The sequence below is a fragment of the Apium graveolens genome, chromosome 8, assembly GCF_009905375.1.
Source record: "Apium graveolens cultivar Ventura chromosome 8, ASM990537v1, whole genome shotgun sequence".
Lineage (NCBI taxonomy): Eukaryota > Viridiplantae > Streptophyta > Magnoliopsida > Apiales > Apiaceae > Apium > Apium graveolens.
In genome coordinates this window covers 261623837-261649984 of record NC_133654.1, presented here as the reverse complement: position 1 = coordinate 261649984, position 26148 = coordinate 261623837, and the positions used below count along the sequence as shown (strand labels likewise).

Here is a 26148-nt window from a genome sequence, read left to right as displayed (position 1 = left end):
GGTTGTATGAGAGAGAAAAAGAGATGGTAGTGGTGGTGTGGTACAACTAGGGTATTTATAGAAGAAGGACGACCCTAAGGATGACAGCTGCACCCTAAGACGCGTCTTCCTGTCATGACGCGTCTACATATTTTGAGCCAAATTTCGCTTGAAGAGAAATTCCAATTTTGTTTTTAAACTGCAAATGGAATTTGGGGGGTAGTTGTTATAGCCAAAATTTGGTACTGGATCGTCTCGGGTCAAGTACGGGTTAATTGGAATTGAATTGGGACAAAAGGATGAAGGATTAGGTTTTAGGCCGCAACACATGAGGGGAGGACGCGTCCTAGTCTTAAGACGCGTCCATGATTGTGTAGATTGTATCTTGGGTTGTGTTAAGAGATGGGGAGGAAGATATTGAAAGGAGAAGCCGCGCCCATGAGCTTGGGACGCGCCCACTTGTTGTGGAAATGTTTTTAAAGACTAATTTTTGTGGAAAGGAGGTTTAGAGGTACCTACCTAGTGTAGAGCGCGTCAAAGGATGCAGGACGCGTCCATATTTGGCAATTGTAGTCGCTAGGCTAATAAAGGTTGGAGCGCGTGCCTAGAGGGTGAGGACGCGCCCAATGTCTTAGGACGCGTCCTCTGTGTGGTAAATGTATTCTCAAGGATGAGCTCAGGACAAAGCACGCATGGAAAGGAGCAATGAAGAGGTATTTTTACTAACATATTTGTTGCAGGTATTCTTTGAAGAATTCCCTCCTTGAGACGGTCAAGGAGGGGGATGTCCGTGAAAAGCTTGAAGGCCTCCAGGGGTGTACCTGATGATTGAAGGCCTCCTCCTGTATTCAACGGGTGTCCTCGTTGGGGATGTGGGGTTTACTTTGGTGTGTGCTTTGGGAGCTCTGTTCTTGTATTCAACGGGTGTCCTCGTTGGAGAACTTTGGAGTCATCCTGCACTTTGCACCCAAGAGCTTGGGATCACCTGTCCTGTTATCTGGTGGGTTATCCTCATTCGGGGGACAGGGACGCGTCTGGCACTTGGGGTGAACCGCGGCTATACCTGCGTTCGTAAATCAAGGGAGATAGCTGTAGCGGAGTGTTATCCTTGCGCAGGGAGATGCACTATCCGTGAAGTCCTACGATTACGGACGAGCCTTGGGCCTTTGCGGTTGGGCCTCATAGTTGGACATTCCTAAAGCTAGCGGAAGATGGATATCGGATGGGCTTCTACTGGGCTTAGGAGTAAGAAGTCTCAACGCGTTAGACTTCTTGTTCTACGAGAACTACGTCAGGCTTGATCCCTATATAAAGGGTACGTAGGCACATTGAGAGGGTAAGAAGTTGAGAGCTGATAAGAGAGCCACCACTTACTCTGATCAATCTCAGCCTAAAACAACCACAATCAACCATACACCGCTTAAGTTTCCGGCAAAGAACCACCGTCACAGATCTTAATTCCGGCGAGAAACCTCAATTTTTGTTGATACCAAATTCCTCCGTCAACAGTACCCATGAGCACATGATACGCATAATTGCTTAAATTTATAATTTTAGGTTATTTAATTGTCGGAGTTGATGTAAATACAAAAATTCAACGAGCACAGTTGGATAACTCAGTTTATCATCTATCAAGGCTATAAGCCATATTTATTAAAAAAAATACTACAAGAATCTACCACTATTATATATAACTAGTATTTATGCCCGCAGTGCAGGGCACTTATAATTATAAAACGAAAATAAATTACATATCATTCAATAATGCAGAATTAGCCATTAAATAACGGCCACAGTTGAGTTTCAAACATTACGCGAATTACATAAATTTTTAACCGAAAATACATTCATATGGTGAAAATGTATTTTAAAAATGTCTTAGAATTCCTTCAGTGCATGAGGTCATCTCCTTTAGATTATTGTTGTCTGTGCTAACATCTTGTCGAGATGGCAAAATGAGGTTCTTGCCTGTATTAAACTTGTATTAGTACAAAGTTGAAGTCTCATCTTAATGTAAGTGTACTATAATGTAGGCATTACCTCTGTCGCATCATCTTCTGTGATTTCCATCTTTTCAACAGCTTCATCATCTTCTTCTTCTTCTTCCACTTTGAAACCATAACAAATGTTAGTTGCGGAGTAAAGATCTATCTTGTTTTTGGTGTTGATATCCCTAATCAACATCATCACTGTATAATTTTGCTTTGCAATCTTCTTGAACTGATGTGTGAATGTTATTTTTTCCTCATCCTGTAGTATATTAATCATAATTTCACAATTCACTATATTTAGCTAGATGTGAACGTCTTGAGTAGTATTTGTACCTTGGTCAGTATGTTGTACACTATTTTCCCGATGATTGTACGCACTTGCCTGTCGTGAGGAGAATTTTCATGCTTCCTGTATCATCAGATGCTTCAACCTCTACACTGAACCTGTTGTAAGATAAAAACACACTGTCTGTTTGGTATTATTTTTTGAGAATAAAACTGTACTATTTGATAAGTGGTAATCATACTTCTTGTCAGGGTGCGGAACAATTCTGTTACAGCTTGCGTAAATGAAGAATTCATCAGTCCTTTCAATGACCTGGTTGCATGTGGTGCATGTATATAGGAACCATTTGCTGGTTTCCTTCACGGAATTGATTTTGACATGTACAATCACTTTCATCTGTATAAGTAATATAACATTGAGAGATGTTAATGTTTTGGATTTTCATGCGATGAAATAGAATTTATTTAACCTCATTGGATTCCTCAGTTAGCTTCTTGATCTTCTCTATTGTAAGTAGTTATGCTTTTGTCCTTTTTTTTGTTTCAAAAACCTGTTGTGAAAAGTTTGGCTTCGCTAACCTGCATGAAGAGATTCTGTCATAAGTGTAATATTTTAGTAAATAAAGTGAAAAGCTAAAAAAGATGTATAACATACATTTTCCTTATCGTCAGCACAGTAGGATGTTTGTAATTGAAGTAGTATTGTGTGGCATGAGAGAGTTTCCCAGATCAATTGAATCTACATAAAAGTGAACATGTTATACATCCGTACTGTTATTCTCTTGAAAATGTGCCGAGTAATTTGTAGTAACATACCATTCCACATTCGAACTTTACAGCCTGCAATGATAATTATGATTGGATATTCCTTAACCTCTGCAATATCTTTTTGGAATTTTACTCCATAGTTGTCCCAGAAGGTTGACGTTTGAGCTTTTAGATTTAGATGTTTATTACCAAAGTATTAGGCAAACAAATTTGAAGATTTATAACGTAAATATCTTACCTTCCATTTGATATAGTAAACTTAGCTTGTTTCTGCGGTTTGCCGTGCTTGTTAACTATGTCTTCTATTCCTCGGTGAATCTTTATTATCCCAACCACATCTGCTAGTAGTTTATCCATAAGAATAATGTCTCTGCATCAAATAATATATGAGCATGAGGTAGTCCCATACCTGCTAAGTAAGCTGTTTGTTTAGCCAGATTTTTAAGATCTGCATGATCAAAGAAATCGAACGCGTTATCATTGATTTCTGTGTCAGTTGCATCAAGTTTTTTTATGTTCGTGTCATTGCTGAACATTAATTGGTAGTCACCCCGGACAAGTTGGTACTTGAAATCTTTCTTGTATTGTTGATATATGAACCTGCTTATGCTATAAACGTTCCCAACCTTGAGTTTCATGTAATGTTCATCCTCACATTTTGCTGGAACAAATGCATGGATTCTGGAATTCTGCATTAAAGAACTAACAATTTTAAATAATTGTAAAATGTAAAATATAATTATATATAAATTCATACCCGACTGTCTAATAACACCATATTGAACCCTTTGAACTGTTTTCCTTCCATTGTCATTCATCTCCATAGTTGGATGACTCTAACTTTAATCTTTGAGTCATACTTTCTTTCACGTAGTTTGGAAATGCTCACAAATTTGGTGGAAGACATAATTTAAAATGCTCTGATAGTGGTTATGTTCTTAGTATTTTCTAGTTCTTGGGTTCAAATGTTTAACAGGTGATGAGGTTATATATATTTGCGGATGTGATTAGTTTTTAAAGCAATAACATTTAATACAAATCTGAACAACACAACAAAGACAGACATAGAATTAAAGGCCAATCACATCCTGTTTAGTACATTGCAGTTGAGTGAATAATTCTACTATTTGAAAAGTACGGAAAGTTTAAGTTCATTACAAATCCAACATGACTTTAGCAAAAGAGTTTGTTTCAGTCTCCATCCCAAAATATGTCTGCCTTCAGATTTTTTTGCAACTTTTACGGCTGCAATATAATAACTAAATTAGTTAACACAATGCAATTTTGGAATTTATTTGTGTGATTAAAAATTTGTGTCTACGGTTTTTTTAGTGGAAATGAATGAAAACAATTTTGACTCACCTTCTCCGTTGTAATCTTTTTCAGCTGATGGATAGTAATTTTGTCCGATGGATCATATCTTACTGGAGCAACATATTTCCGAGCTCTGGTCTTTGTGTTAACTGATCTTTCAGTGGTAGGTGTTACATCCATTTGTTCTTTTGCTTCCGTCTGTTCTAAATATTTGATGCATTGGTACTTTCACACATTTGTACATAGTTTAAAAATTGGTACACTTACCAGGATCTCCTCTGGCTGATCAACTTGCATATTATTGCATGTATAGGGATTATGATCTCCGCTAATGTCCATAGTTTGCTTAATTTCCGTGCTCTCATAAATTTTGGATCCATTTTTGATGTGGTCATATTTGATTATAATTACAACTGTGTAGTTCTGCCTGAGAAGTTGTTTGAGTTCTTTTGGGAAATTGTCTTCTGCATCGGCCTAAAATTTATACAAATTGCAAAAATGAACATTAAACAAATTTGTAAGACGCAGTTAACTAAAGTTAAAAAGAAATATTATAACTCGATATACCTCCATGACATCTGCTTGAATGTCATCAATTGTCTTACCAATTAGACGCCTAATATGAGAGTCTTCGAAGAGTATTGTCATATTTCCAGTACCGTCCGAACAAATTGTAGGTACTCTGAATCTGAGAACATTAATATTGGTATTGAAAAACATAGACGATATGAATACGGTGATTATTAAGTTCTTTTTTAAAGTAAAATTATAGTGAAAAACCTTTTATCAGGGTATGGTATGTTTCTTGCGCATGAGGTACATGAGTAACTACCATTTTCAAGAAACAGTTCTTTGACACAGCCTGTGTATTTCCTGTAATATCATGGTGCTTTTTCATCCAACTTTTTAACTGTGATCTTGCACCAAATTTTCTTCTGCTTGGAAAGCAAAATTATGTTGTCATACATTTGTTTACTAAAGTCCTAAATTTTTTTTGTTACTTGTACAATTAAATATTAAATTTAAGAACCTTACCTCCAAAAAATCTTCACCAACAGCTTTGATATCTTTCACAGTCATCATTGTTTCTTCTTCTTCCACCTCTGGACTATACTGCCTTTCATTTATTGGTTCCGGTCTAAGAGATGCACATTGTATTAAAGACTTGAGTACAATAATTATACTGTACAATAACTATTAGACTTCCTTGCATACCCTACTGTGATCTGCTTCGAGCTGTAGTGTGATGGATTGACATATATTTTGGTAGCTGGGTAGTTGGTTAGATAAGCTAAACCTGTAGAACATATATTGAATACTCTAATAAGATTGTATGACAAAAGAATATTAATTGGCAACAGAAACGTAAGAAATATATAATGAACCTTGATATTTGCTTATTTTTGCAGTGGCAATAATAATCATAACAGGTTCCTCATTCTTGTTTTTCAATAAGTACTCATATCTTTCTGCTATTTCGTCAAATAACGTAACCTTAACAGAAAACCTGTCATTGAGAAAAAATATATATAAAATAGCATCCAACTTTTTATAAATTCTAAAGTTGAATTCACTAACCTCCCGTTTGACAGATCGAACTTCAACATCTTCTTTTCATGCTCAGTCTTCTGTGTTGTGTATAATGGTTCCAAGTTTTCTACGTTTCCAGCAACATCTAGTATAGTAACTTTTTAGTATTTTTTGACAAATTAATCAAACTAATCAATTTTATTTATCAGAAAGCAACACTACTAATAAAATTACCAACTAAGAATCTGTTGTCCTCTGACATTTTCTCAAGTTCATCAATATGTATTAGATCAAAGGCGTATTTCTCTATCTCGATTCCTTTGGTAGCATCTCTGTTAATCTTGGTGTGTTTAGTGAAGAACATCCTACACTTGGTCCCCACTGGGCGGTAGGTTTCGTCTCCTAAGAAGTCTTTTACTTTAAAATTTGACAGACTACAGATCTCTCATTCCTTCAGATTTAGTTTTTCAATATCTTCACAGTATTTAGCACTTGCAAAAGCATGTACTCAAGAGTTCTAAAAATTCAAAAACATAGTCATTTAGTAAAGCTTGCACTAACAGTTAGTGTTAAAGAAACCAAGACTTCATGAAAAACAAAATATAGTCAAATAATGTTGCATATTAAAAGCATACAGAATCATCGATTAAAATCATGTTCAGTGCATAATATTCTTTTGTGAGGCGGTTCACCCCCTTCCACAGAGTCTGAAGCCTCACTCTGCATCTCCAGGTGAACATCGACGTGTCTAAACTGTTCAAGGGGTCATAACTATCGAGGTTCATTGTGCCGATTTCCTGAATTAATTTCATATTTACAAATCATCGGTACAGAGACAACTGCAGTAAAATGGAAAAATTTAAGTAACATTGAATTCAACTTACTTATGTTTTGAAGTAGCAGCACACTTGAATGTTCTGGTTTGTTGTTGAAGCAATAACTTCTCTATTGTTCAAATCTGAAAGTGGTGTTAGGTTGTATTCATGTGTAATGGTTGTGCTTGCAGTCTCATCGATTGTTGTGTATACTCTCTGTTCCTAGGTAGCTGTGCACCGCCGAACTATGCAGGTTTATAGACTTATAGTACGTGAAACAATTTTATATTTAATAAAATGTGTAAACTGTCTGAACCAATCTTTTGCATACGATTTTGTTGTACTATTTGAGTATATCATAATAAGCAATATATATTATTACTATTTGAGTATCCAAATTTTTAAATTTTTCATTTTTTTATAAATTTTATATGAAAGACTTTTTTTTTCTTTTAAATTTAGGATATAAATTATTATTAAAGACTTAACTACTTAATATTTAACATAATAGTTTTATATGTAAAAGAGGTTTTCTGTAGTATTTTGTCTTTCTCATACTTTTGAAAACATGATCATATAAAACTTTTTTTACAGCAGAATATATATATATATATATATTGATGTAAAATGCCTAGATATCTTTATTTAATAAAAAATTTCATTAAATGATCTGCTAAATTGAATTGTTTGATATCTTTGAAATTAATTTTACGAAGACACCAAAGAATTTTTTTCCAATAAATTTATTTTAACTAAGGAGTCTTTTGTTCCTATACTATATTCTGGTCTTTATAAATTTGAATGACAAATTTTCATAAGTCGTAAATTAGCTCATACGTAACAGAAATATAACTGTAACATAAAATAGTATAGACAGAAATCTAATATTAATTAGCTGTTTATTAAAAACATAAATTTACATAAATTAACATCAATTTTAAGTAGTATGTTGTCTGTCTCACACATTTGAAAACATGATCATCTAAAACATTTGTTTTCACACCAAACAATATCTAAATTGCTATAAAATGTCTACATATCCAAACTAAATAAAAAAATTCATTAAATGATAAGCTAAATATTAGGTGGTTGACATTTTTGAAAATAATATTTCAAATAGACCAAAGAAGATTATTTTCCAATAAATTTATTTTAACTAAGAGGTCTTTATGATTTTGAAAGGCTAATTTTCATAAATTGTTAAATAGCTGATACGTAATGGGAATATAATAATAACACAAAAAAGGAGATTCAAAATTCTAATTTTGATTAACTGTTTATTAAAAACATAAATTTACATAGATTAACGTAAATTTACAAATTTTTTTATTTCAAATCTCTTTTTTCTTGTTATAGCAAGAAATTTAATTTTAACAAATTCTATAGTTTTGTTATGTTATTAAATTATCCAAAAAGGATTCAATTAGTAAGACGAAAGTGGTATACGATGTGTATAGATGATTTTTTTAATAATTTGTGACACTAATTTAATATATTATTTGACAGGAAAAAATCTTTTTAAATATATAGTTTTGTTTATCCAAGTTTTCCAATACTCATTGAAAAATAATATTGTTAAAATAATATATTGCAGGATGTAATTTTTTTTCATTTTCAATTTCTGATTTTAGAAGCCATAGTAAACTGTTAAAAAACATAGCTAATTAAAAGAACCATGTACTCATTTTCATTCAGTAAAGATGAAAATAAAGGTTGCAGTACATAAATTTAACCCAAAAGATGAATGCACTACAAATCTTAGAGTTGATTAGGTTGAAGTACATACATGTTAAACAAAAATGAATGCAAGACAACCTAAACACGCGGTAAAGCATATAACACTTCTTTGTACACCACATTCTGTGTTATATTTGTAGACCTTCCAGTTGCATCATCAATGAAAAATTTCAGACCCTGAGGAGATGTGACTCTACTGATGGCAACATAAAACTGGTCATGTGTAAAAACAGATTTTGGCAAGTATAAGCCAACATTTAACAATGACTGACCCTGGGACTTATTTATAGTCATCACATAGCATATTTGAAGTGGCATCTACTTCCGCACCAATTTGTATGGCATTCTTGTATCACTTGGACATAACTCCATACGGGGTAAAAAATATCGAGTACCAACAAACGATCCACAAATGACTTCACACTCCACACAGAACTTAAGACATTTGGTCATCATCATCCGTGTGCCATTGCATAAACCTAATGTCTGATTTAAGTTTCGTATTAACATTAATACGATACCACAATTTGAGATCATGAGGTGGTAATCCTGGAATGTAATTGAGTTGAGATACTCAACTGGAAATGCAAATTTGAGGTCATCCTTCGTGCCTCCAAATTCTTCCGCTTGGTCCACACTAAAGTACGATACAGATTCACCTGGAAGCTTTTCAACAATAAGGTCATTAACATGTCCAACTGTTTGATTTGTTGGAGTTAGTATAGCTCGTTCACTTAGGTATGTTGGATCTCTGCATTTCTCAGTAAAATTTGGATAAGTACTTTTGATCATCTTGTCAACACAGTTGTCAGATTCTAAATCACAGAAATGAGGTGGAACCTCTATATCATCCTCAAGAAACTTTTTGCTCTCATCAACAGGTGGAAGCACTTTACCATCGCCAATGTCAAGAACCCACTTGGCAAATATTCTCAATTTCTCCAGTTCTGCCTCGTTGTTACCTTTATCCAACCTCATATTCTTGGTTAGCAAAAACACCTTGCAAATTAACCATAACCGAGATCTGGTTATACACGCAGAGACAATGTCACCTCTTTCACCATGAGCTATGACATGCAGAATTTGCCTGAAATCCCCTCCAAACACCATGGTTATTCCTTCAAATGGCATTTGAGCACGTGCAGGATCCACAGACTTCGTTATATCTTTCAAAGACCTGTCCAAGCACTCAAAAGCATATCTATGTTGCATGGGCGCCTCATCCCAAATTATTAGCTTTGTTTGCTTAATCAACTCCGCAATGTCTGAATCATGACCTATATTACACAAAGAAAAGTCATCAAGAACAATTGGGATCTTGAAACGGGAGTGTGCTGTTCTTCCACCAGGCATAAGAGTTGTTGCTATGCCAGAGGATGCAACAGGTAGAACAATGTCTCCTTTTGATCTTAATTTGGAAATTAAGGTCATCCATAAATAGGTCTTCCCGCATCCACCACTACCGTAAACAAAGAAAAGACCACCCTTGTTTTGGTTTACTGATTCCAAAACAGAATCATAAACTTGTAACTGATGTTCATTACAATTCTGTAATAATTGCTGGTGCTGAGCTTCCATCTCCTTTATGTCATAGTTTGTTTCTTCAATGATCAAATTATTTGAACCTTGATTCAAATAACTGGAAGGAGGCTGAGGCAACAGTGTGAAGTGTGAGAGAGATTTTTCAATTGAACGCAACAAATTATCAATTTCTACAAGCACAAATTATATGAAACTCAGACAATGAATACATCAACTGATATAACACAAATTATGAATTAAATGTATAATTTGAAATTATCAATTAAATGTATAATTTGAAATTTAAATTATATCACACAAATCAAATTTATTAATTTAAATGTATAATTTGAAATTACAATTAAATGTATAATTTGAAATTATTCCTGGCTTTGTATTTTCTTTTGCATCAACTAAATTAAATGAATACATCAACTGATATCACACAAATTATCAATTAAATGTATAATTTGAAATTATCAATTAAATGTATAATTTGAAATTTAAATTATATCACACAAATTAAATATATTAATTTCTATGTATAATTTGAAATTATATTTAAATGTATAATTTTAAATTATCCCTGGCTTTGTATTTGCATTTGCATTAACTAAATTAAATGAATACCATATGACTATATCAGTTTATGCAAATTATCAATTTCTGCAAGCACAATTATCAGTTTCAAATTGAACGCAACAAAAATTTTTCTGCACAGAGGCCAATACAGATTAATAGAGGTTATAATAGATCATTTGAACTATGCAGGAAATATAACTTCTCAAGTAAACAGATTATCATACCTGCAAGTGCATAGAACTGTAGTTGTTTGTCATTTAGGATCAGCTTAGCATTACTCTCCATTTGTCGTCTCTTCAATAGAATAACCTCCACCATATTTTTCCAGTGACAATTCCACAAATTTGCCAGGTCTGTCACTTTACAGTTGACTAAAATATGCACAAAGAGTTGGCGAATTTGAGGAGGTAAACCGGAGGCTACACAATGAGTCATGACTTCATGCCACTCTTTATCATCGTCAAACAACCCATATTCCTTGCAGGCATCTCTAAATGTGGGGTAAAGTATGTCATTAACAGTTTTTAAACTATCAAAAGATACAGGACCACGAACCTTGGTAAGTAACAACCTCAAGAACCATGGTTCACCAGTACTGTGGAGAGTGTAGGACATGCGTCCTATTTGGAAGCCTCTCTTACGTCGATTCCATCTTCTCTCGCCATCATTCCACACATAGTGTCGCGGTATCGCATCGTACGTGTATTGATGGGCATTTGAGTCAAGCTTGTTCAGTAGAAAGAAAGCTTCCAACTTGCTAATCCGTTCTTTCTCTCTTTCAGCCACTTTGTGAAGCGGCTCATTAGAACGAAAAGTACAGTTTCTCTGATCAGGTAAATGATATGGTAGCCGCTCTACTGATATAGTCCTATGATGTATTGGAAAACCAAAAATCCGCCAAGAGGTTTCGGCACCACAGATGTAATGGCCGTCAAAATAGGCCTGGATTTCATCAACTTCACCATCTTTATCAGTAGCTGCTGCCTTTTTCTTCCGACCATTTACCTGAATAGTTGCACGATCATGTCCGTTGAGGCAATACTTAAATAAATATTTCAAGCTGCGGGCATGACAACAAATCTCGACATTGATGTGACACTGATATTTTACTAACAAATCCCGGTTTTAAGGTACAACCCATTGATTATCCAAAATAGCTTTGCGTACTTGTACAGTGTGATCAGTCCTACGACGCATATACAAAGGGAAGCCACTCTCATCAAAAACTGTCCTAACACAGTACCTAATCATGAGTTTATTTTAGCTAGTAAACAGAGAAGTGAAATTATACTGATATCTTATGTGTGATGTACAAACTTACTTCTTGGGAAAATGGCGTATGCATATGAAATCCTTCATGCAAGTTGATTTTGGATTTTGAAGGCCGCATGAACCATGGATCATAAATGCTTTAACAGCAGCATAACCAATCGGATCTAACGACTCATCAGGAGTCTCTGTGGAAATAAACTTGTCAACATTTTGCTTCAAAACCTTCTTAGAAGCACTGTCCAGCCAGATCAACATGTGCACGTGAGGTAGACCTCGCTTCTGGAACTCGACAACGTACATAACTGCTTAAAGTTAAAGATATAAAAGGATAAATACAGAGGCATATCACTATCTGTAAGAAATAAAAAAGAATTATAGTGCTATATAAATCTAATAATGCCTCATGCGAAAACACGATTTTATTATAGAAATAAAATGAAAAATATAAAAGCATATAACTCTTATAAATAACAGTAGGCATTACAGTGGTAGATAAATCCAATAATACCTCCAATACAAACATCGAAAAAGTTTTTCTTTTTGATATCCTCAAGAAGTTGATCGAGCTTGAGCTCCATCATTTTCAGTATTTCATCCCATAGTGGATTGGTGGTCATTGTTAGAAAAATATCGGGATGGCCAGCATATCTACACACAGCTAAAGCATCTGGAAAATTCTGCCGCATGTATCTCTTTGATCCAACATATCCAGCAGAAAGTATGACTCCTTTTCCAAGATTAGTGGCTTCGGTATCGCCCGAACGTACAGAGTCACATACTATAAAATTCATTGCGCAATATGGTTTGATTCTTACGGAACCACCATAGTCGAGTCTGTTCTATACACGAATATGCATCAACAATATACTGCTGAAAAAGCCTCCCTCCCAAACGTGGTGTAATTGCTGATTTATAAATTGAATTGGTTAATAACATATACAAAACAGAAATATGTCTAAACGAAACCATAAAGCTATTTTCAAATTAATTTTATACACTGTAATAGTTGAGGAGAAACTAATGAAAGAGAAAAGTATAGATTTAACCTTCATTAGGTCTGACTTGCAGTTCATAGGAGTAATAATCCTTCATCGACATGTGATCACGTCCGCTGGTTGAATCCCTTGTTGCACTCTCAAAAAGTAGGTCATCCCGGTAACCATCTGTACCATGAGGAAATAATATTGGATATTGAAGAGCCATCAATTTGGGATGGATGTATGATATGCGTTTCAATCCTTCAAATTTTTCTTCCACTATAATGTCACGTGCTCCTTCGTGATCATCAGTGTCGCCAACCAATTATTCCAGCAATTTCATCCGAAGTAGATACATGATTCTCGCGTCCACTCTCAGAACGACATACCTTCAGAGTCACTTTCAAATCAACAATATCATAGTTTTCAAAACGATCCCGAGCTTGTCGAAATTTATGGACTAATTCATTAGTTTGATCAAGCATGGTAATAAGTCCTTGAACAACTTCAACATCAACAACCTGTTGATCCTTAATATTTAACCATCAAAGTCTATTGTTCACCTCATTGGCAGTGTCGTAAACATACAACTGACATAATTTTGGAGTTGTGTGATCATCATGTATCAAAGAACCGAAAAGATGATGGTTCTATCCATTTAATCTATAAATATATGGAGCACCACCATTATTTATAGAGTGACAGTGGTTTTCTTTTCTGATAACCACAATTTGATTAAATTGTTACAAAATAGTTACGAACTACGTATATGACTAAAATATAATAAAACTCCATACTGTTATGTACCTCTACTCCTATGTCCACCATTCTTAGAACCTGTTGAATTGTCTATGCTAGAAGATTGTCCTACATTTGTAATACATGATAAAGGGCAGCGAGGAGTAACATCAAATCTATCTGAAGCTGTAACAAACACCAAATGAATGGTTTATAACATATAAATCTTAACTGCTATGAGATAAAAAGAATAAATCTTAACTGCTATAAGACAAAAAGAATAAATGCAAACCAAACATAAAAGAAGTAAGAGCTCATAAATGCAGATGTTTATATAAATGCAAGCAGTTTCCGGACTTGAGACAAAGCCAATTAAAGTCTTACATGTCCTGGTAATGGGTGATATTGAATTCATTCGCCGTTTCTTCTTTAGATTACCCTGATGACCACCTTATAACAATACACAACATTTAGCTTTAATTTTCAAATCAACCATACAAATAGCAAGAAACAATGATATACCTGTGTTCAAATCCTCTGAAGAAAGCAGATGCCACGGTTTGGTTTCACCGCTACCCTATATTACAAACAATAATCATGTTCTTGATTCTTGATTCATATTTGCCAAGATTTGAAAGAGTTTCAAAATATTACCTGATCAGCCATGTTTTTGGATGAAATGCTGCTTAAATTTGAATAAACCAATTCAAACCATCTTTTGTGTGTTTGAGACTCTATCATTAAATGCTAATTCCAATTTAAATTTGAAACCTCTGCAGCAGTGGTACGGAAATAGTGAAATCCGGAACCGGTGTCGTGTCGTTGCAATCTGGCAGTCACTGGTAAGAACTGGTGGGTACAAACCTTAAGCATAAACAAAAGAAAAAAAAGAGACAGCAGTGCATTACGTGATGAGATAAGAGCAAATCTGGTGAACAAATGCATGTGCATTAAATAGAAGTTAGGTGAGTGGTATCTATACAATATTATAATAGCCGGAATAGAGATAATTTGGTTCAACGGTTTGGTTTAACAATAATTCCCTAATTTTGATTATTACAAAAATAGATAAATAGTGTTATATATCTAATAAACTACTAAATTTTTAAACTACTACTAACTATAGTATACTTATTCTACTAAACTACGAATACAACTTATCCTATTATTAAAAGATATAAATAATAGTGTTACATATCTGCCAAACTACTAGATTGCTAAACTACTAGAAATAGTCTATTTATTCTACTAAATTACGACCACATGTTATTCTATTATTTTTATTATAAATTTATAATCATTATATATTTATATAAATATTTTAAAAATATAATATAACTTGATAAATAAAAATTTAATATATTATTGATAAATAAAAATTTAAAATATTAATGGAAACCCGTGCATCGCACGGGATTTATGCTAGTAATTAGTAATATGCATTCATTTCCATATTTCGATTAAAACTGTATACCATAAAAATTTATAATTTTTTTTATTACTAATAACTTAATAAAATAGAATAATAATTTTTTTTATCGTAGGTAACCCACAGCCGCTACCCTTCGGGTGCGCACTGGTAAACCCTACAGACTCACGCAATAGCCTGCAAATCACGTGAATCAAGATAAATTCGAACTTGTGACTAAGATGATAGTTATCCCCTCTTTAACCAGCTGAGTCAACCCTTGCGGGCGAATAATAACTAATAAATTACCTCTTTCAACTACTTAATTGTTTATTTTATTTAATTATTATTTTACTTAAAGACTTTGTTAAGCTCCTTGACTTTAACAATCAATAACTTCTTAACTGCTTTACAAAAATAACTTAACATCATCATCCCTATTCCTCAACAATAATAACAATCTCATCTCATAATGCAAAACCCTCTCTTCTTGAAACAATGCAAAAATCAAAATCATTTGTAGCTCTAACCTGTCGCAGATATATTTTTTACGGGGTCCACATTAAAAAATATTTGTTTTATATAATTTTTAGTATTAATGTAAAGACAAATATACTTAAATAAGTATTATCTTACAATTCAATTACATAAACAAAATAGGAAAAAAATATTTAATTTTTGAAGTCGAATTATTTATCTATCTATATTATTATATTAAATACGAAACTTTACGGTACTTCCTTCAATTACATAATTTCCGTTTTTTATTTTTTTTTAATATTTTACTCAAATGCCCTTACTTAATTAATATCTAACCAATTACCTTTATAAGTAAAATGCGTTGTTTTTTTATTTTCACCAATTAAAACAGCTCATTCTCTACAAATATTTTAGACAATTATTTTTAATCTATACCTTTTTTAAATAAAACATGTTAGTCTTTTCTATTTTCTTCAAATAAAACAAATCTTTCTCTAAAAATATTATGCACAATTCTTTTAAATATATGTTGACTATCTATCTATTAATCTATCTATCTTTTATATTGTGTATACTATTATATTAAAGACGAAACAATCTAAGTTTTGTTGGTAGTCGGTCTGGTCACCGTAATTATAGTATTATTTAAAATAAAACACTTTCATAAATAGAAAAATATTCATTACAAAATTATAATATGTTTAATGATTTTCGTTAAAACAAAAATAAAATGTAAAATTCACCCGGTCGGGCTAAACAAAATTATATTATTGATCAAATTTTAAATAAAATATTAAAAAAATTACATATAGTTAGTTGTATTTGAAGAATCGGGCTAAAATAATATAATAAATATTATTGATCCCACTAAAAATATTATATTATTGGACCAGACCTTAACAAGAATAAAAATTTGAAAGGAAATTTGTGGGGTCGATATAATGTCATCAAACTAAAACAGTCTTGACAGTTCGTATACTATTGATCTCAGCTAAAATTTACCTTTTAATTAAATATAATAATCTTTCGTAAACGCGCTTATAACTATCAATAAAAATATAAAATTCAATCATTATTTTTTTTAAAACTGTAATGTCACTAACTTATACAACTATGTGTATATTAATAAGCATTATCAAATCATATTATTAAAATTTCAAATAAATAAGTTTCAAAACTTAAATTTTTTACTTCAAATTAAATTCAAAACAATTATATAATTTTAAAAATAATCCGTGCATGGCACGGGTTTTATGCTAATCTTTGTAATAAGGAAGAAGTGAGAGGGCAAACATTTTGGAGGTGAATTTATTGTTCCAAAGAGGGAGTAGCAACTATAATATACATAGATACATAGATAGATACATAGATATACATAGATGAACCAATAAAAATGCACTAAAATTATAAGCCGTTAGTAAAAAAATAAAGGCATCTCACGTGTCATTTAATAAGGGGAACTGATCCCAGACATCGTTGTATGGGATACAGCAGCCGCAATGTTTTATTTCGACGGGTGCATTGTTTCATTGCGGGTGTACTCACCCGCCGAAATGAAACATTGCGGACCCTTTAGTAAGATTTTGGATTTATTAGCATTGCTCAATTATAATTGGCTCAGCAGACGTTGACTAATCACACCCTACAGTCCGATTCTTTCTGCGTCACACTCACTGCTTTCTCCTTTACTATTCACTCCTACAGTCCCACTGAGTCACCTCGCGACTCAGTAACTCACCTTCCACAATACACACACACATCACCAATTCCAACACACATATTCTCATCTCTCGCCAAAATGAATCACTCAGTGTTACAAGTAAGTTCACCCCCTTTATTTCTATATAAAACACACACACACACACTAATTTTAATTGTTTTAATTAATTAATTAATGATTGTGTTTTGTTTGTTATTAGGGTTTTACTAAGTCTCTTGCTATGACTGTGCTCTCTGAAATCGGAGATAAGACCTTTTTCGCAGCTGCGGTTAGTTAGTTGATCACTTTTATTTTTATTTACGTTTTTCGTAATTTGTTTACGTGATTAGTTTTATTAGATTTAGTGATTTAGTAGTTGTGGATTTTAATTTGACAACACGTGAGGAAATTGTTCAGCTCTATGGAGAACAGCTTTTAACGGTTCACCACTTTTCTCACGTGTTGTCGTCGTTCTCCATAGAGCACGAACCTATTAGTTTGTTAGTTTATATTATTTTGTATGTTTTATGATGCATTGCAAACTATAAATAAAGCGGTTTAGTGGATTTTATATTTCTTTGCTAACTGTTTTATTGATATAAATATTAAGGAGTTTTAGCTTTAAGGCTGGTTTTATCAATTGCAATTAGCTAGGCTTTAACTCTAGGTTATTGATAATATAGCCACCTATGTCCCGTTCAAGTTACTTGAATACTTATTTTTATGCAAGAGATATGATGCCTTTTAAAAGCACCATACTCGCTACAAATTCCCATCCACACGAGAGAAAATATGATGAATCACTTCTGTAATATGAGGGGAGACTTAATTCAATAATGTGTAAGCTTCATGCCAAACATTACTTATATAGAGAACGGGACTATGATAAACCAACCTATGGACTATGGCCATAAACAATTAGGTTCACTGTGAATAAGGTAAATGAGCATATAATAAATCAAAACATTAATTTCTTTGCACTATTATATCACTGTTGACGAGCTTAAACAAGTTGAAGATATGGAAATCACTATTGAGGATCAAGTTGAGGACCAACACACATCACACAACTTGACTGCTTTTAAATTTGTTGAGGAACACAAGGTGGTTGATAACATCAAATTTATTACTCTGGAAATATATGTCCGTCCCTCCTTGACATGCAACCAGTTTTCAATGTTCTAAATAGATGAAGAGCATAATAAGAGCTTATTATAAATAGACGACCAACAATAGGCCTAGTAAGTGCATTATATACGAGGCGTAGCAGCACATAACACTCTTACAAACTCATAGCATGAATTAATAAAAGACAAATAGGTATACAGATAAAAATGGGTCGCAGTAAAAGTTGGCTTGCACCGATGATGAATGAACATGACACATCAACAGATAAAATCTTAATTGTTTTAATGCGGGCATTAAGGAGCATCCACAAATCTATGACTTTGTCCTATAGTAACTAAAATATCAAGGCCATCATGATAGACTACGAGTCTATAAGAACAGTCTTGGTGATTGTTAACGACATTCCACTTCAAATATTTTAACTTGTAGAAGGGGTGTCCAGCTCTTACCAGAACTAGGCTGGTGACAAGTTGTCTTCGTGTGTGTTTATATATGTGTTGGGCCAAAGTCGTAAGAAAAGGATATTGGACATTGGTGAAGAGCAATAAGTTTGCCTGAATGTGCATGACCAACAATTTGCTTAACCATTAATCTGCTGATTGTGGCCAAGGAAGAAGAGATGAATTTAACCTTCCTTACCTCTTTGCAGCAGAAGGGTTGTTTCTTTGCCTTTACAGGTAACATGTAAGAATAGTTGGATTCCTGTCTTCCTTCTTAGTGATTTATAGATTAATGGGCAGATAATGGTTGCTTCAGAACTCAACCGAGCAACCTGTTGGTGTGGAAGTGGAACTGATCCCATAGTAAAAATACAAAATTAAGTTCTTTAAGGAATCTCTAGCTCTTTAGAGTGTATGACTGTAATATTACCAAGTGGATAATATATGCCACTGTGCTTCAATAAAGTTCAGAATATTTAAATTATAAGGATTATCGACACTTTTTTGGTCAGATTTGATGTTCCTCATATTTTACTAATTACTAGTGAGGGAAAGAGCAAGTAGCTTATGATATTGGACTACTTATGCGATTTTTATCTTAGATGATTATACTAGTGCAACGAACATCTTCAAGACACAATTTCATACTGCTCTATCTAACAAATCTTTCTTGTTTTAGATCTTGGCGATGCGGTATCCCAGGAGACTGGTTTTGGCAGGGTGCCTATCTGCTTTAATTGTAAGCGAATATATATCTGCCTATTTGGTTATCAAACTCAATCACAGTATTTTAAGGCTTAAAGTTTTTATAATATATGCATGCCCATTTTTTAGGTGATGACTATTCTTTCAGCTCTCTTAGGCTGGGCTGCTCCAAACTTGGTAAGATCTGGCAGTCTGGATTCTTAAGGATCCTAATTTGATTTCATTTGGCATATGTAGTATGTTTAACTGTATCATTTTAAAGAAGTATCTCGCCTCCCTGGTCAGTTTGACTAATGAGTAGGATTATCTATTATAAATGCTGTTTTTGTTACCACAACGTATATTCTCAGGCTCTACATGTTTCTCATTGATATAGTTGAATATGAGCAAATTTTTTTTTTTGTTGAGAAGGGATGAGGAAATTCACCATACTGCAGGGAAATAATTTTTTTTTTAAATTCTCTAAAACTTTTTTTTTCTTTTTTTTGTTGATGTGAATGGGGGTTTGCAAAATCTGCAGGCCTAGAGTTTACTTGGCCAGTTATCGGTAATGGTCATAGAGATATGGGGAATTCTAATCACCTTGTAGTCATAATTTCAAATAGGAGGAATGGTATTGATAGACTTTTAAAATGTTACATAGATCCACAGTCGACAGATCAGATCGTCAAGTTTTACAGTTGATATCTTGTGGTGTTTCACCAACGGTGTTCGTATATCACTTGAGTGAATTCAACCCCTTGCTTAGTTCTTTTTCATTAGCTATCAGTTCGAAAGTATTTTGCTTGATTTATCTCTGTTAGATTTGTGTACTTGTTTATGTTGTCTGCCAACTGGAAAGTTTTTTTCCAGGCAACATATAAAGCAAAACGGAGCGAAATGACTATTATAATGTTCAATACATATCTTAATAAAATTTTGGTCTGTTTCAGGTATTAATCAACCATATGAACTAGCACTAACTTTCTTAGTTTCTTTAGTTATTTAACAACTTCCGATGCTTTACTTTAGCTGGGATTTCGTAGAGAACTTATCATGCTTTACCTGCTCGTATCACCTGGTTTTTTAAGCACTATCTGTAAAAGTATTTGATTGTAAACATGTGCAGATTCCTCGTAAACTCACTCATCACATAACAACATTATTATTTTTTGCATTTGGGCTATGGTCGTTGTGGGATGCATTCAAAGACGGGTAACACTAAATCCACTCCTTTTACTGCCTTTCACATTCATAGTGCTCTTTATGGGAAAAAGCGGTTCACTCCATTAATTGATTATATTATTTTGTTAATAGGGAGGCCGAAGACTTGGCTGAAATTGAAGCAGAATTGGTTAATCTCTTTTCCATATCCAAAACTTACTCATATTGCCCTGAATTATCACAATCTTACTCTATGATGTTGAACAGGATGCTAATATGAAAACCAATGGAACAGGCAAAGACAAGAGCAAGGTAAAGCCTTTGGTAACTTTTTGCATGAACTCTGACAATGCTCAGTTTTTTCTTTGAACTGTAATAGTGCCTATTTTTTCCTGTAAATCTTTACCATGTTTTAGATGCATTGCTTTGATCATTCCTTGCTGTTTTTTTGCTCGTCTATTCTTAAGCATGATACTTGGTCCCCTTAAGAATTTCCTTAACTTCTAAAGGCAGGCTTATAATAGTTGACAAATTTCTTTTTCATGGATTGTACTGTGTTTGAGTTCCATTGAGTTGTTTATCGGAACCAACTACATCAAAGAACCAATTAAGGGTGGTTACATAAATTAATATTAATATATGAAGAAATAGAACAGGTACATCAAATTTATGCTTTACATTGACGTATATTTTAAAAAGACAAATGTATATCTCCTCTTTTTTTTGGGAATGCTTTTATATGCCTTAAAAAGTATTTCAGCAATCTTCATTTCAAGTCTCCAATCTTGCTTAGTTTGTATTATTTATATCTCTAGGAATAAATATGTTTCTTGTAAGTGTGTTATAATCTGATCTCTGATTGAAAGCTTTATGAAGGCTTGTGTGTTTACTTGGGTGAGGCAGTTTCTTATTTGTGTTTAACTTTGTATTTACATCAAAAAATGTGAGATGCTTCATTAGTTACTGAAAAAGAGTAATAAAGTATTCTTCAACTGTTTCTTAGGGTGATGATGATACAAAAAAGAAGAGGCGGTCATTTCTCACCCAGTTCTTCTCCCCAATCCTGTTAAAGGTTCTATTCCTAAAAATATTACTGTGAAGTTGATAAATTCGACATGCAGATAGTAATAATCTAAGCTGAGATTGTTCCCTTCACAGGCATTTTCAATCACATTTTTTGGTGAATGGGGTGACAAGAGCCAGGTTTAACATCCTACCAGAATCTCATACATATATAATATGTTCTACATTTCACCTTATCTGTATTTTATAGTATTCAAGTTCATCTAAGGTTGTGTATGTAATCTTGTCAGTTGGCTACAATTGGTTTGGCAGCAGATGAAAATCCGTTTGGTGTTGTACTCGGAGGAATCTTGTAAGTAAGCTACCTCTTTCAATTTAAACTTTCCAATTCCCCTAAAAACACGCTGAACTAATTGCTGAGCCAAACATATGTTTGTGTTAGACTAGGAAGAATGGGCAGACAGTATGAACCTCACAAAAAATTGGAATTCTTTTGAATGAAGAGAGAGATTCATAATCAAAGTATATCATTTATGTATTATAGTTTTGAGCTGACTATATTCGAAAAGTGGGGATAGAGAAGCTGTGCTTGCCAGCCATTTCACTCTTATTTGCCTTAGATCATAGTACACAAATGAAACATGTTCTTTTGTATATATAACACACAAGATTCACTAAATTTCCTTGCACCAGCATTATTTTCTTGCATCCTATCCTGAAATCGCATACCAGTGAATGAATCCCTTGCATTGCATGTCTACCTTATTTATATATAAAAGCAGAATGTTGTGGGTTACTTGGATAGTTGGGCATGTTTTGATGTTGAATCATCAAGCAATATATAAATAACAGTCCAGCCTGGAACATTTGGTCAGACGACTGTGCAGGTCTTGAATTATCTCCCTTGTAAAAAGTTATTATGAAAATAATATTATGGTATTTCTGGTTTCAGAGGACAAGCTTTGTGTACCACCGCTGCCGTCGTCGGAGGAAAGAGTTTGGCTAAACAGATATCTGAGAGACTAGTAATAAATTGCCCAATCTTTAGATTATGTTTCATCCTGTATTCCTTTCAATAAACTTACTTTTTCTCCTAAATTGACCAAATACAGGCAACATAAAAGTTTACTATTTTTATTCTGCAGATTGCACTATCAGGTGGAGTTCTTTTCATTATTTTTGGAATCCAATCGGTCCTTTCAGCAGTGGAGTCATAAGATCTGGTATTACATTTATTTCAGCATTTACATCATGAAAAATTTCAATTCCTTGCATTACTATGAGTTGTATCCGGAAAAGAGTAGCTTTCTTGATACTTGCAAAACTGGAGACAAAAGTAACTTGTACTGTTGCTGTTTCACAGTATTCTCCATCATTTGTCATAGGTGCAGCATTCTTGGATGGAGAATCAATTGCCATCTTGAATTTGGTTGATGGACTATACCGGCGAAGTAAGGTGAAAAAGCAAAAAAAGAAGAAAAAACAGAGACATTATTGATATCGTCCATTTTATCGGACAAACACATTGTATCTTAGACATCAATGACATATGACGAGCCTGTGGCTATTAAAAGCTAATTCATAATTATTTAAATTTTCAGTGGAAGCATATTTTCATTAGAAGCATAGGGCTACGAAGTTGTTGACAATGTCAGTCATGGATGCTGTAATACATATATTGCAAAGTGTGTTAGTATAATGTGATGTGTAATAATCTATTTGGCACAGGTTAAGACTCGCTTACAAATGGGTAACCAAATGTATGCACCAGCCACGGCAAATTCTTTATCACTATTAACTCTGATCAGATGTTCAAGTACAAATTACAGGGTAACAAGAACATGATGAATTATGAGTAGAAGTTGTAGCTGGAAGAATCATCTATTATATTCCGAAACCCTCCAATGGTTGAAGCTACGACGATGAGCACGCCCACAAATATGCAAACCTGGAAACAAATATACTAAAGATAAGCATATATAATTTCTGCTTAAGCTTGTTTTGCTGTTACACCACCATCTAGCCACAACACAATGTCGTTTTACATAATTTTTTTTAATTTTTGCTACTTACCCAGTTGATGAGCCATGAAATACTGAATTTTTTAGGTTTCTTGATTGTCAGCCAGAGTATACATGGCAGCTGCACAAACACAATTATGTTAGTCCATCATTTCACTTTTCTATGTTTTTTGATAAATTCTAGGGCTAGATGGATAATATGGGAAGTTTGTGCTTACAAAATAAGAACTGGGAGCAAAACCAAATCCACCAAAGAAACCAAGAAGATCCCCAAAGAAAGGGAATGTTATACCCACAAACAAAGTGAAGGCTGCAAGGTTTGATCAATTATGTATTCAAGGTGGTTAAATATTTACACACAACACACACTCATAAGCCGTATCTTGTTATCAGAATTTCAGAAGTAGCCTTACTGCCTTACCAACGTAGGCAGAACGAACGACAAGTCTAGCTAAGATTCCTGTTGGAACTTTGAACGTTTTAGCCATCGTTCTCTCTGCCAAATCAAACACCGGCATTGCAAAAACCTGGCCAGATAATTGGTTTAGGCTACATAGAAAAACAGAGTAAGTTACAGGCTGCAAGTACCTGATAGCTGCCGATGACATGTATGACAACCATTAGATTTGCTGCAGCAACGAGCCATGAGGGTTTTTCAAGATTTTTTAGTACATTATCAGCGACATCTTTCCCAAAAGTATAGTATCCTATGAAGGCAACTGGCAAATAGCAAATCGCTGTTATTATATAGGCTCCAACTGCACCTTTAAACATTAAAATTCTGGAAGGTTTCTCGGGGGTTGATGGCATTGTTGCCTGGATTTCAAGGGTCACTGCATGACCCGCATATGCAAATGCAATCTGACCTAATGCATTGAACATTCTGAAAACTGAATCAGCTCCACTGGTATATTTATACGTGTAGCTCACGTTCTCATCCCTGCCTTGATGTAAGCTTCCCACCCAAGCTATAGTTGAGTAGCTGCAATTACATTCAGAGATTTGTCTTATTAAAGGTATGCGTAAAGCAAGTGAATCTGAAGATGCCAATGTTTCTAGACTAATGAATTATGTCCCAATTGCAGCAAAAGACACTAGCATTCGGTTTTACTGCAGAATGTTATATTAGTCCTGGCAACTTAAGTCAATAATCACCTGAGTGACATGATGGCAGCTGCCACTGAAACTGCAGCAACAGAGTTGATATTTGGGAGTTGGGAAAGAACAAAATGTACAGAACCAAAAACACAAATCCAGTAAGATTGCCTGAGCTTTAGACAGTTTGTACAGACTTTTTCCATGAAGTTCTTGAGACACTGGCCACCAGTGACCATGTACACAATGTTACAGCCAACCTGTACAATGAGTTGTTGTGGAAGCACAATCCATGCTCCAAGTCTTGGCCCAAAAGCATACTGACCAAGGCTGTAATAGCGATCAAAACGGACCCCGGGAACACATTCGTGGAGCTGTATCAGCTGCCATATTGTATATAATGTCATGATCCAGGATAGAAGCATAAATGTGATGCCAGGACCCCTGAGAAAGACTTCAGCATTAGGAAAGCTGGATGCCTGGATACTATCTATACTAAACCAACAATAGGAAATGTCGCGTTTTAGTTTATTTTCACTTATTTTGCATAATCATAGGATTCTTATTAAAACAACATGAAAAAAATGAACACAAGAGATTGTCCTGTTGTAGATTTACCATCCTAAGTGGGACATTGCGTAAGGCAAGCTGAGAACACCTGCGCCAACCATGGCTGTGACAGTATGAAACGTCGAGTACCACCATTTGGCTTCTCGAGGAGGTCCGTTTTTCCCTTGATCATATGTTGGAACTTCCTGCGTATATGTCACGGTTAGAAAAACAACCATACTACAATTATAATCAACTTTGGTAGAATGAATAAGAAACTCAAATGAGAGATTACATTTGGAAGTGGAGGAGAAGCTGACATACTTAGAAGAAATAGGTAAGTTGTGTAAGTTAAGAGAGGTGTTTGTAAACTTGTACTTGAGAGCAAAGCCAATTATATAAAAAAAATTAGAAAAATTTATGTCAGATTACTTCCTGTTTTAGGCTCTTGAAACATTGCTCCCAGGCCCCAGCCTCCTACTACTATTGTCCAAATTATAATAAACATTACTCCAAATACTTGTGGTCCTAAACACTAAAGTTTGGACACATCCTGATTCGGTATATATAAAGGTCGTACCCAGTGCACAAGACTCTCGTATCAGCAAGTCTAAATAATACCCGAACGTACATCCTTACCTTTAATTTTCTTAAAAATAACAGATTATACCAACACATTCTAATGTTATGAAGAGTTCTTGTTATTTTTCCCGTTTAAGGGTTTAGCAGATTTTTGGTAACCCACACGAAGTGATCAAGGCTTTTTTAAACAAAACGGAAAATTTGCAGGTTGGTAATTCATATCTATCAGGCGATCACATCACAAGATGGGTAAGTACATCCCACACTCTAAATATACTAACACACTTATGGTAATTCATAGTACCAGAAGGGTTCAGCAAGCAACTATCATAGATTTGCACTAAAACTAAAAGATACATGTGAAAT

At 34.0% G+C, this 26148-nt stretch overlaps 4 protein-coding genes across 8 annotated transcripts; 1 reads left to right on the top strand and 3 right to left on the bottom strand.

Moving 5' to 3' along the window:
• Positions 1–1736: 1736 nt before the first annotated feature.
• Positions 1737–6939, bottom strand: LOC141678243 (replication protein A 70 kDa DNA-binding subunit E-like). 2 transcript variants are annotated; one of them, XM_074484509.1, is made up of 21 exons: positions 6752–6939; positions 6503–6664; positions 6102–6384; positions 5916–6012; positions 5723–5844; positions 5553–5634; positions 5373–5475; positions 5118–5272; positions 4905–5025; positions 4605–4811; positions 4386–4535; positions 4182–4268; positions 3433–3712; positions 3262–3361; positions 3072–3188; positions 2911–2994; positions 2726–2834; positions 2498–2652; positions 2304–2414; positions 2020–2087; positions 1737–1947 (listed from the first exon to the last, which is right to left on the bottom strand). In XM_074484509.1, exons 3-8 carry the CDS (start codon positions 6229–6231, stop codon positions 5219–5221), a joined length of 588 nt encoding a protein of 195 aa, XP_074340610.1. In that variant the 5' UTR covers positions 6232–6384; positions 6503–6664; positions 6752–6939; the 3' UTR covers positions 1737–1947; positions 2020–2087; positions 2304–2414; positions 2498–2652; positions 2726–2834; positions 2911–2994; positions 3072–3188; positions 3262–3361; positions 3433–3712; positions 4182–4268; positions 4386–4535; positions 4605–4811; positions 4905–5025; positions 5118–5218. The 2 variants fall into 2 exon arrangements, with proteins under 2 accessions (XP_074340610.1, XP_074340611.1); XM_074484510.1 differs by lacking the exons at positions 4182–4268; positions 4386–4535; positions 4605–4811; ... (7 more) ...; positions 6503–6664; positions 6752–6939 and adding an exon at positions 3781–3966.
• Positions 6940–8368: 1429 nt separating this feature from the next.
• On the bottom strand, positions 8369–14403 carry LOC141678314 (uncharacterized). Of its 2 annotated transcripts, XM_074484599.1 has the most exons (8): positions 14164–14403; positions 14032–14086; positions 13894–13959; positions 12841–13695; positions 12303–12699; positions 11844–12096; positions 10747–11765; positions 8369–10069 (listed from the first exon to the last, which is right to left on the bottom strand). In XM_074484599.1, exons 7-8 carry the CDS (start codon positions 10777–10779, stop codon positions 8738–8740), a joined length of 1365 nt encoding a protein of 454 aa, XP_074340700.1. In that variant the 5' UTR covers positions 10780–11765; positions 11844–12096; positions 12303–12699; positions 12841–13695; positions 13894–13959; positions 14032–14086; positions 14164–14403; the 3' UTR covers positions 8369–8737. The 2 variants fall into 2 exon arrangements, with proteins under 2 accessions (XP_074340700.1, XP_074340699.1); XM_074484598.1 differs by having other exon boundaries at positions 12841–13959.
• A 2616-nt stretch (positions 14404–17019) lies between these two features.
• On the top strand, positions 17020–23234 carry LOC141677578 (GDT1-like protein 4). 2 transcript variants are annotated; one of them, XM_074483574.1, is made up of 13 exons: positions 17020–17216; positions 17317–17385; positions 19344–19403; positions 19499–19546; positions 20478–20563; positions 20666–20702; positions 20780–20824; positions 21516–21584; positions 21671–21715; positions 21826–21887; positions 22488–22560; positions 22681–22758; positions 22921–23234. In XM_074483574.1, exons 1-12 carry the CDS (start codon positions 17196–17198, stop codon positions 22750–22752), a joined length of 687 nt encoding a protein of 228 aa, XP_074339675.1. In that variant the 5' UTR covers positions 17020–17195; the 3' UTR covers positions 22753–22758; positions 22921–23234. The 2 variants fall into 2 exon arrangements, with proteins under 2 accessions (XP_074339675.1, XP_074339674.1); XM_074483573.1 differs by having other exon boundaries at positions 22899–23234.
• Positions 23073–26090, bottom strand: LOC141677577 (lysine histidine transporter-like 6). Of its 2 annotated transcripts, none has more exons than XM_074483570.1 (8): positions 25496–26090; positions 25270–25406; positions 24712–25095; positions 24145–24538; positions 23978–24083; positions 23775–23866; positions 23609–23677; positions 23073–23483 (listed from the first exon to the last, which is right to left on the bottom strand). In XM_074483570.1, exons 1-8 carry the CDS (start codon positions 25520–25522, stop codon positions 23385–23387), a joined length of 1308 nt encoding a protein of 435 aa, XP_074339671.1. In that variant the 5' UTR covers positions 25523–26090; the 3' UTR covers positions 23073–23384. The 2 variants fall into 2 exon arrangements, with proteins under 2 accessions (XP_074339671.1, XP_074339673.1); XM_074483572.1 differs by having other exon boundaries at positions 25525–26090.
• Between the last annotated feature and the right edge of the window lie 58 nt (positions 26091–26148).